The sequence below is a fragment of the Xenopus laevis genome, chromosome 1S, assembly GCF_017654675.1.
Source record: "Xenopus laevis strain J_2021 chromosome 1S, Xenopus_laevis_v10.1, whole genome shotgun sequence".
Lineage (NCBI taxonomy): Eukaryota > Metazoa > Chordata > Amphibia > Anura > Pipidae > Xenopus > Xenopus laevis.
The window spans coordinates 145042873-145060682 of NC_054372.1; the positions used below are offsets into that span (position 1 = coordinate 145042873).

At 41.5% G+C, this 17810-nt stretch overlaps 1 protein-coding gene across 1 annotated transcript in view; it reads left to right on the forward strand.

Moving 5' to 3' along the window:
• Nucleotides 1-17810, forward strand: part of galnt9.S (polypeptide N-acetylgalactosaminyltransferase 9 S homeolog) — a 133404-nt gene that overhangs the window by 56429 nt on the left and 59165 nt on the right. The window contains exons 3-4 of the mRNA XM_018241973.2: nt 7108-7274; nt 16952-17126. Of these exons, the coding sequence (XP_018097462.1) occupies nt 7108-7274; nt 16952-17126 (342 nt within the window). The remainder of the gene's footprint in view (nt 1-7107; nt 7275-16951; nt 17127-17810) is intronic.

The following is a 17810-nucleotide window of genomic DNA, read 5'->3' on the forward strand; positions in this document are numbered from 1 at the left end:
CCTTCCCCACTTAAAGTCACAGTGCCATGCATAAATATAATAAATACCAGCAATATGAGTAACTGTGCTATACCAGTGTATCCAAATGAAATTCAAATACAGTATAAAAAAATCACAAGCCAAATAACATTACTCAGAGGTTCAAAGTTCTGTTAGAGAACCCCAATTCAGTGTATTCCCTGTATCCCTATAATTTATTAATTTGTAAAGTGCATTCATATATATATATAAAGTCATTATAGTTCATTCATTACCCAGGTATCCACCAACAAATTGATATTTAATAATTACATAATCCATCATCATTCAAAATTCGTTCCGTTTAGCCGGAAAATTAGCAAATTTCACTGTAAATTCGCAAAAAGCCTTGAAGTAAATGGGCATCAAAATCATTTTTACACGTATTAATTTTGACTCGAGCGTCAATTTTTACATGCGCAATTATATATTCCAGATGCATTAAAGTCAATGAGTGTCCACATAATTTTAACATGTGACTATTTTGACGTGCAACAATTTTTTTTTGTATCTGAAACCGCAAATTAGTGTCTGGGTAATTTATTTGTTCCATTACTAGCTTTAAATCATGAACATAAGTACAAAGGGATGCATAGAAAAAGAGCCATCTTAGAGCTTGAAAGATTGCAGTTGGCATTATTTCAATGTGACAAACATAAAAATTAAGTTCAAAGACTTAATTCTAAAGGGCAAGTGCAGTGCATGTCAGTGTGTTACTTTTAGACAGCTGTCTTGTGTGTTGCAGGATACTTCTACTGAAAGTACACAAGTGCTCACACATCCTTTATGACCTTCTTTGCAGTCTTAGTTCCTGCACCGATATATTACTTGCAAAAAAGGCATGAAAGCAAACCCAACCTATGCCACCCTCCTAATTATCTTGCCCTCACACTGTCCCATGTGGCTACAGAGATGTAGCTTGCATGGTAATAAATTTGGATTTCATGCTCCTGAGGTTTCCTACAATGAATTCATAACAACCTTGTTCCTTTTGCATTTAATACAAAGCCAGAAGGTCCTCCTGTAGGAAATCTTCAGCCTAAATGCATTAAAATGGACTTTATATGGACTATCTGTTCAAGATGACTTTGAACTAAATTTTGGATGGACTATGTCATAATAAAAAAACATTAAAAATGAAAAAAAGTATGTAAATGTTACTACTTCTACTGTGGTATTCAAGTAGAGATATGTCCTGTTCTTTGATACCTTAAATGTCACACTTTTTCTCACTATTAAACTTGAAGAGGTGTATGCTCGACCCTGTTTTGTCATGACAGGTGCCCGGTTGTGTCTGCACCCCTCCAATCTGGCCCAATCCCATACCTCCTGCCACAATAATATACACACACCACTGGTTTGGAAAGAGATGGACGCAGTTGTTTATTTACCAAAGTAATACCATCCTTAACATTTATAACTTTTTCAACTTTTAACAAACCGTTTGTATAACAAACCTTTTTAGCGAGATGCTGCGTCCTGCTGCTTCCATGTACCGGTGCCGAATGGTAAGTATTCTGCGCAGCTCAGCCTCCTTAGCCAGGAGTTAGCCAATCCCAGCACACCTTACAAAAAAGGGGGTGGGGAATGGTACTTTTCCTAAGCCCCATCAAGCCCTGCTTCCCTAGGCGGGTCCCATTCTCCTTTATTAATTAATTTATTAATTATTAATGTTGCCATACACCTGGGAGCTGCACCACCATAGGTGCTTTTCTGCCAGAGTGCAGGGTGTACTTCCAAAATCCTATTCCTATGTAGAGTGTAATTGGCCCACTGAACTATTTAAAGCACTGTTCCAAATGTACTATTTTTAAGTATTGACCACATTATTTTCACAGATGTGAATGGCCAAAGGCTCCACTGTATGCCATCATCATTTGGATACTATTTCTATAGCAAGGTCTTTGTATAGCTCATATTTGTCCTACTATGGATTTGTAATCTTATCAACACCCCTTCTATCTGTGTTACACTCCACATGTGGCGCTTACCCGATGGCACGGAACAAACCTGATCCTGATAAAGGGAGTTGAACCCTCCGAAACGTTGATCTTACTGGTGGTATATTAATAAAAAGAGGGGCCACATCCCTGACTGCAGATAATAGTGTGTGTGCGGATCAGTGAATTCACTACTGTTGCTAAGGGACCTTGCCACATCGACTGAGGTCCAGCCCCACCATTGCAGTGAAAGAGGAGTAGTGGGAGAGCGATAGATTACGGAACAAACCTGAGCCACTCTGCAGTGGTTTTGGGAGAGACTGGGCACCTGGTACTTATTAGCACAGTGCCTCCACCTAGTGAGATCTGGGAATGCACCTACGGGTGGCCCCATTAGGAACAATAATAATGCACACACAGCAGTTGGTAAACTACTACTACTAAGAACTCTTTATCTAATTTAATAGTAAGTAAAAGGGAAATGAATGCATACAACACTCCTGACACAATGGAAATAGAGGCCACACTAACTAACTAGGCAGTCTGACTCACTAAAATAAATAAAATCCATTAATTTAGCCTCACAAACATAGTCTCTGTAATCTCTGAGCTCTCCTTTAATATGGATAATGATAGCACTTCTTCAGGCAAGTCAAGCACTTATGGACATGCAGTGCGACTCCAACCCCTTTTAATACTCAGATGGGAATCCCCTGTAAGTGCTGGTTCCTCCAGTCCAGACTCCTTTCACACTCTCTGTCTCTTCAGGCACAGTATCTGGCTTCCCTGTGGCAGTTTGATCCAAAGGACTGTTTTCAGTGGGGCCTTTCAGCTCTCTGATCCCACCTGCAGTTCACTGGTTCTCTATCTCTACCCACCTCTCTCTGCCAGATCCATTACAGGAGACTGCAGCAGAAGGATGGTAAGTGCAGGGGTTCTGCTCTACTTCCCTTCAGATCGCACTCATTAAAAATGTCAACCTAAACATTGGTTAATAACACACACACAGTATGGAAGGCCCTACCTGCAATATTCATTTAGATATCAGAATTTAACTAAACTGTTGCTGATTACTCATTTGTCTCTATTTTTGTTTGACTAACCTGCAGCAGCTAGGTTTATCTATCTATAAGAATTAGTGGACAAATACAGTATGTGTACATAGAAAGAGCCATTACAAACCCATATCCCTGAAAGACTCAGTGTAAATACAGTATATATGCTGCTTGGCAAAGTATAAATTTCTCCTGCCAAGGCTCAAAGGGAACACAAAGGAAATGAAAGGCCAGATGCGATTCAGTGAGATTTTGAACCACAGCTGACAGTTTTAAAGGGCCATCTTTTCTTCATCTCTCAAGAGATCTAGGAGTCAGGTGGACTCCCTTCGGGATTCTGAAATAATGCAGAAACCGACACCTTCATTGTAAAACAACTTATTCCAGTTCATTCATCCGCCACTAATTCCAAATAGAAGTGTATTAGCTAACTGTGCAGTTAGCAAAGAAAAGAAAGATGAAGCTAGCTTTATCCAGACATTTTCTCAGTGGGCTCATCATATTCCAACAAATCACCCAATTAAAGGGGTTGTCCACCTTTGAGTTTACTTTTGCTATGATGTAGAAAGGGATGTTCTAAGAAAATTTGCAATTGTTTTTCATTTTTTAAGACTTGTGGTTTTTGAGTTATTTTGCTTTTTATACAGCAGCTCTACATATTGCAATTTTAGAAATCTGGTTGTTAGGGTGCAAATTACCCTAGAAACCATGCTTTGATTTGAATAAGAGACTGGAATATGAATAGGAGAGGCCTGAATAGAAAGATGAATAATAAAAAGTAGCAATAACAATACAAAGGGCATTTGTTTTTTAGATGGGGTCAGTGACCCCCATTTGAAAGCTGGAAAGATCCAGAAGAATACGTCAAATAATTAAAAACTAAATTAAAAACTATAACAAATAAATAATGAAGACCAAATAAAAAGTTGCTTAGAATTGGCCATTCTATAACATTCTTAAAGTTTACTTAAAGGTGAACCACCCCTTCAAAATACATCATTATAACATATCTTTACACTAAAATGAATGCTGTGACATTTTGTGCCGTGGGGGGCTGGGGTATGCTGGGTGTGTCGCGTGATGTCAAAACCAAGCTTGCTCCATCTGTATAAAGACTTCCTTGAAGAGCATTTTTGGATAGTGCTAGTTACATTTTGTAGTGCAAAAACTAGAGGAGGTTTTTCAGACTTTTTGACTTCAGTTTCTTATTTGTGGTGCACCATTTGGTAACATACATAGTAGCATAGTAACTTATATGATTGGTTGCTATGGGTTATTAGACAGGTAGCAAACTAAGACTATTACTGTACCCAAAATTGTATTGATGCTTTGGCTGCCCCCAGTGAACAGATGCCACAGCTTAGTTACCTTAGCCCTAAATGTCAAGGATTTCCATATACAGAATGCAGACAAAACTGTTCATTAGCAGTGGATGGAAATCACTCTTGATAAAATGACAAGCCTATTAAAGAGGTAGTTCACTAAAAGGCCAGTTATTTTATCAAGAAAATATTTTGTTTGCAAATAGTTCTTTCTGTTCAGACCCTCACCTATTTACCTTCCAGTCTTTCATTCAAACATTGACTGGTCACTAGGGTAAACTAGATGCCAGAAATCAGATAGCTGCAGAAATTCAAAACTAGAGAGCTAAATATTGTGAAAACCATGAAAAAAAAGAAAATCAATACCAGTTCCAAATTGTCTCAGAATATTTATGTCTACATCATACTAAAGGTTAATTTAAAGGTGTATTACCCCATTAAGAAATTATCATAGTTAGCATTATTAATTAAATATGCTTTCATCCAGTATAACTAGTATTAATAGATAAATATGGTCTATGGAACCATTTGCACAAGCAATCAGACAACACGCAGGCTTTACGGGGTGGCGTTTAGAAAACAGGGAGGAGAGTATACAGATACCCTAATTTAGGAGATCTGGGGCCCTCTCTGCACAGCCTTATTGAGGTGACAACAAGATTCACACATCTTTCAGGACTGGTCATTAGTGTCGCTAAGTCGAATATATTTCAGGCAGATAGCCAGCAATTTCAAAGGGAACTGGTGCACTCCCCATTCCCCTTAGTCAACCAGTTCACCTATCTCAAAGGGGTGGTGATCAAGTTGGCCATCTCTGAATTCTATAATGTAAATGTTTTGCCATTGATGGCGATTATAACAAAAAAAAATCAGAGAATGGGAATCCCTGATGTTAAGTCCAATGGGCAGAGTACAACTTGTAAAAATTATCCTTCTTCCCAAACTGACGTACAGTATGTTCTTCTCCAAGCTCCTATTCTGATAAAAATCATTTTTTTTACAAAAATAGACTCAAGCTTCAGGCAACTGATATGGGCTGGCTCATGCCCTCACTTGAGTTTAAGCACATTAACTAGAGACACATTTCAGGGGGGAGTGTCTTTCCCAAATGTCTTCTTATACTACATGGCAGAGCAATTAAGCCACTTAACAGCTTGGGTCGAGGTGTCATACCACCAGTTACTACACCAACTGCACATGATATTACTGGGAAGTATAGTCTCCCCTTTTCAATGGCTTCTCATCAAGAAACCTCAAGCATCTGAATATCCAAATCAGATCATGCGTCTAATTTGGGGAAAAGCCATGCAACTAACAATGTTAATAAATTACTCCCTCTGACTCCCTTGTGGGACAATCAATGCTTTCCAGGTATTACTAAATTAGATAAAAAATTATACATGGGAAAGAAGGGGAACCTCACAATAGGAGTAGTGTGGCAGAGAATATTTTGGTCCCTTTTGAAACATTGCAAGATAACTTCCAACTGCCCAGACATCAATGGTTACGATATTCCCAAATAAAAAGGAGACTAACTGCACCAAATAGTCAACAAACAATTCAGTTAGCCCAATATAGTCTGGTTGATTATCTATCGCAGGGCTCTACAAAAGGTCTCATATGCAAACTGTATTCATGTCTACACAGAACACTTTTTAATATACCATTGGATGCTCTCAAATGGAAATGTGAGAGAGAGATTGGGGTGCTGGAGGAGGAGGAATGGGAGGAGTTGCTGGCCTCTCCATTATCGGTTTCCATCAACTATACGGACAGAATGATACAACTTTACCTCATACATAGAGCATACTATTATCCAGCAAAATTACATCTTGTTTTTCCCACATTCTCCTCTGAATGTCCCAGGTGTCACACCTAATACGCTTCCCTCAGTCATATGCCTTGCCGCCTTACTGGGCAGAGGTTCTTGACACATTAGGCATCATTTTAGAGACACAACTCTGAACTGCAGGTTTGTGCCTTTTTGGTATCTGTCTTAATGATACTTTCACATTCCTACAGGGAATCTTTATCAACGAGAGTTTGTAATTAGCTACAAAAAACTCATCACAAGGAAATGGAAGACCCTTTACCTCCCACATCCGCACAGTAGATTCAGGAGGTTAAACATCAGTGTAATCTTGAGAGCCTCATATACCAAAACAGAGTTAGCATTAGGAAATATCAGAAAATCTGGGATAAATGGCTGGAGTGGGTGCAGGATTAGTATAATACGAAACAAATGGAACAAATTGGTCCTTTTTTCTGGTTGATAGTATATACTTTATTTGACAGACATTCAATATACCTTAAATTTGTTCAAACTGTTGCCTTCATATTACATTCTGTGCCTTTATGTAGTAATGTACAACCAATGTGTGACATATTAAACCGTGTATGTAAAATTAATAAGGGACAAGAAAGTCCACTTTATGTATTGTGATAATAATTTCACATAAAAACATGGCATAATGGTCTTTATATTGCAATAAACTCCAACTGTATCTGTACAGAAAATGACAAAATCCAATTCTGGACCACCTGGATTCATACTATTGCATGGGGGTTGGGGATGCAATAGATTCAAGTTGAATATACTATATAATCCAGTTTGTTGCTTTCCCAAATGCAATAATAAAAGCAATATTTTGACAGCTATCACCACGTACAGCGATAACTTCGGTAAGATTCGGTGATTCGGTAAGATTGTGTGAAATTGCCTCAGATGATGACTTCTAATGAAATGTTTATTCTCTAATGTATCCTCTGCAGATGCAAGCAGATGACTTACCCGGATGACTTACCTCAGATTGCAGTAGTCTTTATATTTGTGAATGAAGCTCTGTCTGTTATCCTGCGGTCTGTGCACAGTGTAGTCAACCACACTCCTTCCTCTCTCCTAAAAGAGATAATACTGGTGGATGATAATAGCGACAATGGTACGTACATAAACAAAAGCAAGATATCAGTCAGTTCATTGATAGGCAAGGACATCCTTCCTCCTGTCTCTTCCTCCTCATGAGGAAAGTTCAGGCGACTTCGGAAAACCGAAGGGATCTGAGTGCCATTCTGCCAGCGATTCATATTCTAGCCAACGGGAAGGCATTTCGGAGAGATTAGTCGCCCAAAGAAGAGGAGATTTTTCTCTGGGCGACTAATCTCCCTGGAACGCTACTCAGCACTTCAATGTAACTAAATATATATTTTGAATTAGCGAACTAAATATAGAGGCAGCAGACCCCATAGTTGCAGGGAGCCTGGAAGACAGGGGGGCCTAGACCAAGGGGTCTGCTGTGTATAAATTCCCAATCTGCTGCCATTTTGTATCTTTAAATTTGCACTCCCACTGCAACAACCATGCTCACACATTCACAAGCAACGGGGGTTGCCAGGACCCTCAAAATATTTTTTGCCTGGGGTAAATGCTAGTTATTCCACTGTTCTGTATTTATCCTTTTTTATTGCATTTCCTTGTTAATGTATTGTTCTAACATACATTGCTATATGTACAAGTGACACTTTATGAATAAAAATATAAACATGTGTGTCCACAGAAGGGGGCAAGAGGGAGCAGTTGCCCCACACTGACTTCTCCAGCTAGTTCCAAGTAATTGTTTGTAAATTTGCCAACAACACAAAACATTATTTATACTTCCCAGCCCAAGGCAAACCTTAATCATGTTTTACTCACACATTGATATTGAAAGGGACTTCAGAGGATTTGAAGGGAAGCCGGCAGAACTAGTAATAAAGTTAACTTGTATGTTTTAATTAACACTGAGTCTGCCACATATAGAGCAGAGTAGTATTAAATAACTAAAATAATTTTTCATAAATGAAAATGAATTTAGCTAGGAGTGTATTAATTTATTACCATATTATGTGTAATAAAGTTATCCACTGCATTGTCATGAATAGGTTATTCTTCAGTGGAATACTACCCTATGTTATATTAGATTGCTACCCCCCCCCCTTTTAATCCGCCAGAGATAAAGCAGCATGAGCATGTAAGGTGGTGTATGACTTGAATGTGCAAGATATTCAGAGGATCTTGGCCTGGCCATAGATGTTGAGATTTTTAAAAGATCCGATCCTGATCATGAGACCACGATTTTCTCGGAACGATCATACGATCGTACGAATTGACCATCAACTAAAAAGACCAATTTGCCAGGAAAACAAAGGGGAGCTGCCTGCTTGGCCCTGCACACATAGATAGATTGCACTGGGACCGAAAAAAAATTTTTGACCTGGCCAATCAATTTCCTGACAGATGTCGGCCAAAAAATCATAAGATGTACGATTGTTCAATCCCACTAACCGCACGATAATTTCGAAGGATTGGTCGGACTTCCCTAAAATCGGTCGTTCGGCAAGAAGTATCGTCGCATCTATGGGGAGCTTTACAGTATCTTTGCTTCCTAGTTAAAAGTTGAGTTACGCCTTTCTGAGTCCTGACTAGAGATGTCGCGAACTGTTCGCCGGCGAACTTGTTCGCGCGAACATCGGGTGTTCGCGCTCGCCAGAAGTTCGCGAACGTCGCGCGACGTTCGCCATTTTGGGTTCGCCATTGTTGGCGCTTTTTTTTGCCCTCTCACCCCAGACCAGCAGGTACATGGCAGCCAATCAGGAAGCTCTCCCCTGGACCACTCCCCTTCCCTATAAAAACCGAAGCCCTGCAGCGTTTTTTCACTCTGCCTGTGTGTGCTGAAGAGATAGTGTAGGGAGAGAGCTGCTGCCTGTTAGTGATTTCAGGGACAGTTGAAAGTTTGCTGGCTAGTAATCGTTTTGATACTGCTCTGTTATTGGAGGGACAGAAGTCTGCAGGGGTTTGAGGGACATTTAAGCTTAGGTAGCTTTGCTGGCTAGTAATCTACCTTCTACTGCAGTGCTCTGTATGTAGCTGCAGTGGGCAGCTGTCCTGCTTCTGATCTCATCTGCTGACTGCTGCAATAACAGTAGTCCTTGTAAGGACTGCTTTTATTTATTTTTGTTGTTGTTTTACTACTACTACTACTACTACTACTATAAGAGCCCAGTGCTATTAGTCTAGCAGTGTTGGGGAGTGGGACTGGTGTGCTAATCTGCTGCTCCTAGTAGTTCAGCAGCACCAACTTTAATTTTTTTTTTTTAATATTCATTTTTTTTTATTTTACTTTTTTTTATTTTACTACCGCTGTAGTAGTGTATAAGTTGACCTTTTAGGCATTATTTGCCCTGTAGGCATTATTTGCACACTGTTTTCTTCAACCCGCCATCGAGCTGTGTGACCTTGTTCCCATTCTGTCTAAATATCCATAATATTACCGTCTCCAGAAAAAACACCGGAGTCACTTTTTTCAAGCAGCATTCATATATTTTACGTAATCCGTATCCACCGCTGTAGTAGTGTATACGTTGGCCTTGTAGGCATTATTTGCACACTGTTTTCTTCAACCCGCCATCGAGCTGTGTGACCTTGTTCCCATTCTGTCTAAATATCCATAATAATACCGTCTCCAGAAAAAACACCGGAGTCACTTTTTTCAAGCAGCATTCATATATTTTACGTAATCCGTATCCACCGCTGTAGTAGTGTATACGTTGGCCTTGTAGGCATTATTTGCACACTGTTTTCTTCAACCCGCCATCGAGCTGTGTGACCTTGTTCCCATTCTGTCTAAATATCCATAATAATACCGTCTCCAGAAAAACACCGGAGTCACTTTTTTCAAGCAGCATTCATATATTTTACGTAATCCGTATCCACCGCTGTAGTAGTGTATACGTTGGCCTTGTAGGCATTATTTGCACACTGTTTTCTTCAACCCGCCATCGAGCTGTGTGACCTTGTTCCCATTCTGTCTAAATATCCATAATATTACCGTCTCCAGAAAAAACACCGGAGTCACTTTTTTCAAGCAGCATTCATATATTTTACATAATCCGTATCCACCGCTGTAGTAGTGTATACGTTGGCCTTGTAGGCATTATTTGCACACTGTTTTCTTCAACCCGCCATCGAGCTGTGTGAGCTTGTTCACATTTTGTCTAAATATTGATAATATTATCGTCTCTAGAAAAACCACTTGAGTTACTTTTTTTCAAGCAGCATTCATATATTTTACGTAATCCGTATCCACCGCTGTAGTAGTGTATACGTTGACCTTGTAGGCATTATTTGCACACTGTTTTCTTCAACCCGCCATCGAGCTGTGTGAGCTTGTTCACATTTTGTCTAAATATTGATAATATTATCGTCTCTAGAAAAACCACTTGAGTTACTTTTTTTCAAGCAGCATTCATATATTTTACGTAATCCGTATCCACCGCTGTAGTAGTGTATACGTTGACCTTGTAGGCATTATTTGCACACTGTTTTCTTCAACCCGCCATCGAGCTGTGTGACCTTGTTCACATTTTGTCTAAATATTGATAATATTATCGTCTCTAGAAAAACCACTTGAGTTACTTTTTTTCAAGCAGCATTCATATATTTTACGTAATCCGTATCCACCGCTGTAGTAGTGTATACGTTGACTTTGTAGGCATTATTTGCACAGTGTTTTCTTCAACCCGCCATCTAGCTGTGTGTATTATCGTTTCCAGAAAAACCAACTGAGTTTTTGTTGTTGTTGTTGTTTTTTTAAAAATAATGCCAGGCAAAGGCAGGCCGCCACGCAGAGGCCGTGCTAGGGGCCGTGCTGCTATGCAATCCTGTGGCCCTAGCAAATTGCCCAGTTTTAAAAAGCCAATGACCCTGAACTCCCAAAATGCTGAAGAGGTAGTTGACTGGCTTACACAGCACACCCCATCCTCTACCGTTTCTAACTTTACCACAACATCCTCCTCATCCTCCACTGCTATGGCCACCCCACGTAACACTTCCTCCACCACCGGTGCCCCTTCTTCACTGGGGTCAGAGGAGTTATTTTCCCATGAGTTTCTTGAACTGAGTAATGCGCAACCATTATTGCCAGAAGAAGATGAAGGAGATGAGGACATTACACCAGATTTAATTCTGGCAGAGAACACGATAGAGATGGACATAATGAGTGATGAGGAGGAGGTCCCCGCTGCTGCTTCCTTCTGTGATGTGTCAGAAGAAATTGATGCATCTGAGGAGAATGATGATGAGGAGATTGATGTTTTGTGGGTGCCTAGTAGAAGAGAGCAAGAGGAGGGTAGTTCAGATGGAGAGACGGAGAGTCAGAGAGGCAGTAGGAGAATAAGACTTAGAAGAAGCAGGGAGGACAGCCCGCAGGGATCAGTAGGGCAACAACATGTATCGGCACCTGTGTTCAGCCGGCCAACGCACCCGCCATTGCCGCCAATACCGCCAACTCCGCCAACTCCGCCAACTTCTACTGTTACCGCCAGATCGCACACTTCCAAAAAGTCAGCAGTGTGGGATTTTTTTAATGTGTGTGCCTCTGACAAAAGCATTGTAATTTGCAATGAGTGCAGTCAGAAACTGAGCCTTGGTAAGCCCAACAGCCACATAGGTACAACTTCTATGCGAAGGCACATGAGCGGCAAGCACAAAGCACTTTGGGAGCAACACCTCAAAGGCAACAGGCAAACTAAAAGCCACACTCCTTCTGGTCCAGCATCTTACTGCTCTACCTCTGCTCTCCTTGACCCGTCTGAACCACCCTCCACTCCGCCTTCCACCTTGACCACCTGTTCCCATTCCCAGTCATCTGCCACCAGCCAAGTTTCTGTGAAGGCCATGTTTGAGCGTAAGAAGCCAATGTCTGACTGTCACCCCCTTGCCCGGCGTCTGACAGCTGGCTTGTCTGCACTCTTAGCCCGCCAGCTTTTACCATACCAGCTGGTGGACTCTGAGGCCTTCCGCAAATTTGTAGCAATTGGGACACCGCAGTGGAAGGTACCCAGCCGCAATTTTTTTTCTAAAAAGGGAATACCACACCTGTACCAACATGTGCAGAGCCAAGTTACCGCATCTCTGTCACTTAGTGTTGGGCCAAAGGTCCATATGACTACTGACGCATGGTCCTCCAAGCATGGTCAGGGCAGGTATGTCACCTACACTGCCCACTGGGTGAACTTGGTAATGGCTGGGAAGCAGGGAATGGGTAGCTCAACAACAACAGTGGAGTTGGTGTCACCGCCACGGATTGCACGCGGTTCTGCCACCACCTCTACTCCTCCATCGCTCTCTACCTCGTCTTCTTCTTCTTCTTACTCTGCTGCTGGGTCCTCCTTCTCCTCCTCCACACCTGTGCACCCCCAGCTCCCCCTAGGCTATTCGACGTGCCAGGTACGCCGTTGTCACGCTGTCTTGGGGATGACGTGCCTGGAAAGCAAAAACCATACCGGATCTGTACTCCTGTCATCTCTGCAGTCACAGGCCGATCGGTGGCTGACCCCACACCAACTGCAGATCGGAAAAGTGGTGTGTGACAATGGAAGCAATCTGTTGGCAGCGTTGAGACTAGGCAATTTAACACATGTGCCCTGCATGGCACATGTGTTAAATTTAATAGTCCAACGTTTTGTCTCCAAGTACCCAGGATTCCAGGACGTTCTCACCCAGTCCAGAAAGGTGTCGGCCCATTTCAGACGTTCCTACACAGCCATGGCACGCCTTGCTGACATTCAGCAGCGCTACAACATGCCAGTCAGGCGTTTGATTTCTGACAGCCAGACTCGCTGGAATTCAACGCTCCTTATGTTGGAACGTCTGCTGCAACAACAAAGGGCCGTCAACGAGTACCTTTTTGAACTGGGTGGTAGGACTGGATCTGCACAGCTGGGGATTTTTTTCCCCCGTTACTGGGTGCTTATGCGCGATGCCTGCAGGCTCATGCGACCTTTTGAAGAGGTGACAAATATGGTCAGTCGCACCGAAGGCACCATCAGCGACCTAATACCCTTCGCTTTCTTCCTGGAGTGTGCCGTGCGACGAGTGACAGATGAGGCTGTAGACCAGCGTGACGAGGAGCTGGAAGCGCACGATTTCTGGTCGGAATCACCAGAACGAACCCAGGCACCTGCTGCAACGCAGGGAGAGGTGCCAGAAGTGGAGTCAGAGGAGGAAGGTGGCTTTGTGGAGGAGGAGGAGGAGGACCAACAGGAGCAGGCTTCCCAGGGGGCTAGTGGTGACCTTTTGGGGACCCCTGGTCTTGTACGTGGCTGGGGGGAGGAGACCGTGGATGATGCAGTCCTTGATAATGAGGAAGCGGAGATGGATAGCTCTGCATCCAACCTTGTGAGAATGGGGTCTTTCATGCTGTCATGCCTGTTGAAGGACCCCCGTATCAAGAGGCTTAAGGAGAAGGACCTGTACTGGGTCGCAACGCTACTAGACCCTCGGTACAAGCATAAAGTGTCAGAAATGTTACCAACATACCACAAGTCCGAAAAGATGCGGCATTTACAAACCAGCCTGCAAAACATGTTGTACAATGCTTTTAAGGGTGATGTCACTTCAGGAACTCATCAACATTCCAGGGGCAGAGGTGCCAGTAATCCTGCCACGAGCACACCTGCAAGGACAAAGCCCTTTGGCCAGTCTGTAACGTCAGACATGCAAATGTTTTTCTGTCCAAGGCAGCGCCACAACCCTTCTGGATCCACCCTCAAAGAACGCCTCGACCGGCAGGTAGCGGACTACCTGGCATTAACTGCAGATATCGACACTCTGAGGAGCGATGAACCCCTGGACTACTGGGTGCGCAGGCTTGATCTGTGGCCAGAGCTGTCACAATTTGCCATGAACCTCTTGTCTTGCCCAGCCTCAAGTGTGCTCTCAGAAAGGACCTTCAGTGCAGCAGGAGGGATTGTAACTGAGAAGAGAACTCGCCTAGGTCACAAAAGTGTCGATTACCTGACCTTTATTAAAATGAATGAGGGGTGGATCTCGGAGGGTTACTGCAAGCCGGAAGACTTGTTCTGACTTCTATGCAGCTGTCCTTCTCTTCAAGCCTCATGACTCCACACACAGCTGTCCTTTAGCGTCCTCCTCCTCCCTCCGCCACCGTTACAAACTAGGGTGCAAACCCTACTGGTTTAATTTTTTCTGGCCTCTGTGCTTCAGTGGCTGCGACCAAAAAAATGCCTATTTTCTGCATTTATATGACATAATTTTTCTGGCCTCTGTGCTTCAGTGGCTGCAACCAAAAAAATTTATATTTTCAGCATTTATATGGCATAATTTTTCTGTCAACTGTGCTTCAGTGGCTGCGACCAAAAAAATGCATATTTTCTGCATTTATATGGCATAATTTTTCTGGCCTCTGTGCTTCAGTGGCTGCAACCAAAAAAATTACTATTTTCAGCATTTATATGGCATAATTTTTCTGGCAACTGTGCTTCAGTGGCTGCGACCAAAAAAATGCATATTTTCTGCATTTATATGGCATAATTTTTCTGGCCTCTGTGCTTCAGTGGCTGCAACCAAAAAAATGTATATTTTCAGCATTTATATGGCATAATTTTTCTGTCAACTGTGCTTCAGTGGCTGCGACCAAAAAAATGCATATTTTCTGCATTTATATGGCATAATTTTTCTGGCCTCTGTGCTTCAGTGGCTGCAACCAAAAAAATTTATATTTTCAGCATTTATATGGCATAATTTTTCTGTCAACTGTGCTTCAGTGGCTGCGACCAAAAAAATGCATATTTTCTGCATTTATATGGCATAATTTTTCTGGCCTCTGTGCTTCAGTGGCTACAACCAAAAAATTACTATTTTCAGCATTTATATGGCATAATTTTTCTGGCAACTGTGCTTCAGTGGCTGCGACCAAAAAAATGCATATTTTCTGCATTTATATGGCATAATTTTTCTGGCCTCTGTGCTTCAGTGGCTGCAACCAAAAAAATTTATATTTTCAGCATTTATATGGCATAATTTTTCTGGCAACTGTGCTTCAGTGGCTGCGACCAAAAAAATGACTATTTTCAGCATTTATATGGCATATTTTTTCTGGCCTCTGTGCTTCAGTGGCTGTGGCCAAAAAAACTGGGCAAACAATGCCTACAAGGTCAACGACGTTGACCTTGTAGGCATTGTTTGCCCAGTTTTTTGGCCACAGCCACTGAAGCACAGAGGCCAGAAAAAATATGCCATATAAATGCTGAAAATAGTCATTTTTTGCCATACGTTGACTCAACGTATATGGCAAAAAATGACTATTTTCAGCATTTATGTGGCATATTTTTTCTGGCAACTGTGCTTCAGTGGCTGCAACCAAAAAAACTGGGCAAACAATGTCTACAAGGTCAACGTATGGCGAAAAATTACTATTTTCAGCATTTATATGGCATATTTTTTCTGGCAACTGTGCTTCAGTGGCTGCGTCCAAAAAAACTGGGCAAACAATGTCTACAAGGTCAACGTATGGCGAAAAATGACTATTTTCAGCATTTATATGGCATATTTTTTCTGGCAACTGTGCTTCAGTGGCTGCGTCCAAAAAAACTGGGCAAACAATGCCTACAAGGTCAACGTATGGCAGTTGTTTAAAGAGAACAGTAGATTACTAGCCAGCAAAGCTACCTAAGCTAAAATGTCCCTCAAATCCCTGCAGACTTCTGTCCCTCCAATACAGAGCAGTATCAAGCAGATTACTAGCCAGCAAACTTACTATCATCTGTCCCTGAAATCACTAACAGCTCTCCCCCTACACTATCTCTTCCAAGCACACACAGGCAGATTTTTCAGATACATTTTTGCCCTTGATCCCCCTCTGGCATGCCACTGTCCAGGTCGTTGCACCCTTTAAACAACTTTAAAATCATTTTTCTGGCCAGAAATGTCTTTTCTAGATGTTAAAGTTCGCCTTCCCATTGAAGTCTATGGGGTTCGCGAACCGTTCGCGAACCGCTCGCATTTTTGCGCAAGTTCGCGAATATGTTCGCGAACTTTTTTTCCGACGTTCGCTACATCCCTAGTCCTGACAAAGAAATGGACAAGAAATTTTGTGACTTGTATATTTTCATAATTATGGTTAGACGGACTAAAACAGATCCCTTACAAGAGCAAGTGAAAGCCTTCTTAAAACAAAGTATTCACATGCATCATGCTATACATATACCAATTGCAATGGTTTCAGAATATCACTCTCTACATCATAATGAAAGTTAATTTAAAGGTGAACAACAGCTTTACTAGGGTTTCTACATTATCCCTTTTAAACCGAACGCCTCTTAAGTACAAAATTTCATCAGTGTTTCCCTGCGTAAGCTATTCTGTTTTATAAAAAAAAATATTGTACTATTTTATCCTGATTTGCTATAGATTCTTGTGCAGAATTGCTAATAATCAGCAGCCTATTCCAGTTGGCCAGAAATTCTGTTTATTTCTTGTACCAGCAATGCTTAAAGTAATTGAGATGCTACAATTACCCTGAAATAGGCCCTGTTACTGATTACTTGCATTGATAAGCATCCATCTATTTTGCTGTGCTGGTTACATTTACTACAAAGATATTGCTAAACATGGAGGCAGTGATTTACAAAATCAGTTCAATTTTTGTATGTTTGAAAAAAAACATTTGCTTTTGTGTGAGCATTAAACTGCAAATTGAGCCTGTGCTTTGAGAAAAACATGTTTATCATTTGTTGTGAAGCTTCTTAAACTGTGATTTCTTCCCTCTCTTATAAATAGTGGAACTGAAATATAACTTGGATCAATATGTGAATAAGAGATACCCAGGGCTGGTGAAAATTGTGCGTAATACGAGACGGGAAGGACTCATTCGAGCTCGGATTCAAGGATGGAAGGCAGCCAGTGCACCAATCGTCGGCTTTTTTGATGCACATGTGGAATTCAATACTGGCTGGTAAGAACCAGCAATATCAGCATCTGCAGCATATGCTACACCATAAATATTAAATTAAGGTCACTCTGACATTTCAGTTGCATGGTATAGGAGGCATAATCCACATGAATATGAAGCTGCAACAAAATAACATATCTTATGTTCAGCCTGTCTGGATATTTCTACAGCTGACATGTTTTTTTATTTACTTCTGCCTTGTTTACTATTGGAAAAAATAGCATACATTTAAAGATTACTGATGTTCATAGGCTAATAAAATCTCTAATAAAAAAAAGAAAAGGAGCAAGAAAATTGTCATAAACAATCTTTGTGGATATGATAAATGGATGGAACAAATAAATAGCGAAATAATTTTTTTGTTGGGCACAAACAAAGTCACCAAGTGCCGTTCAACCCAAATCAACCTCTATTCTTTATTTAGACCCATACTGGCTGATAGCTACAAGAACTTTGACCCAACCAGCAGCTGCGCACAGTAACAGAAGGGTTCATTTACCTTAGAGCGAGCCATTTTGTGCCTATTTAGAAAGGACTTCTGCCCAGGGGAATGACTGCACTGTAACATAAAAATCAGGATAAAAATTCTGTTATTAGATGCACATCACAGCTACAGGGGATGTAGGCAAGCCCCGTCCTTCCCAACTGCCTTAGGCAGGAATTTTTTTTATAGTAATGCAAATTATT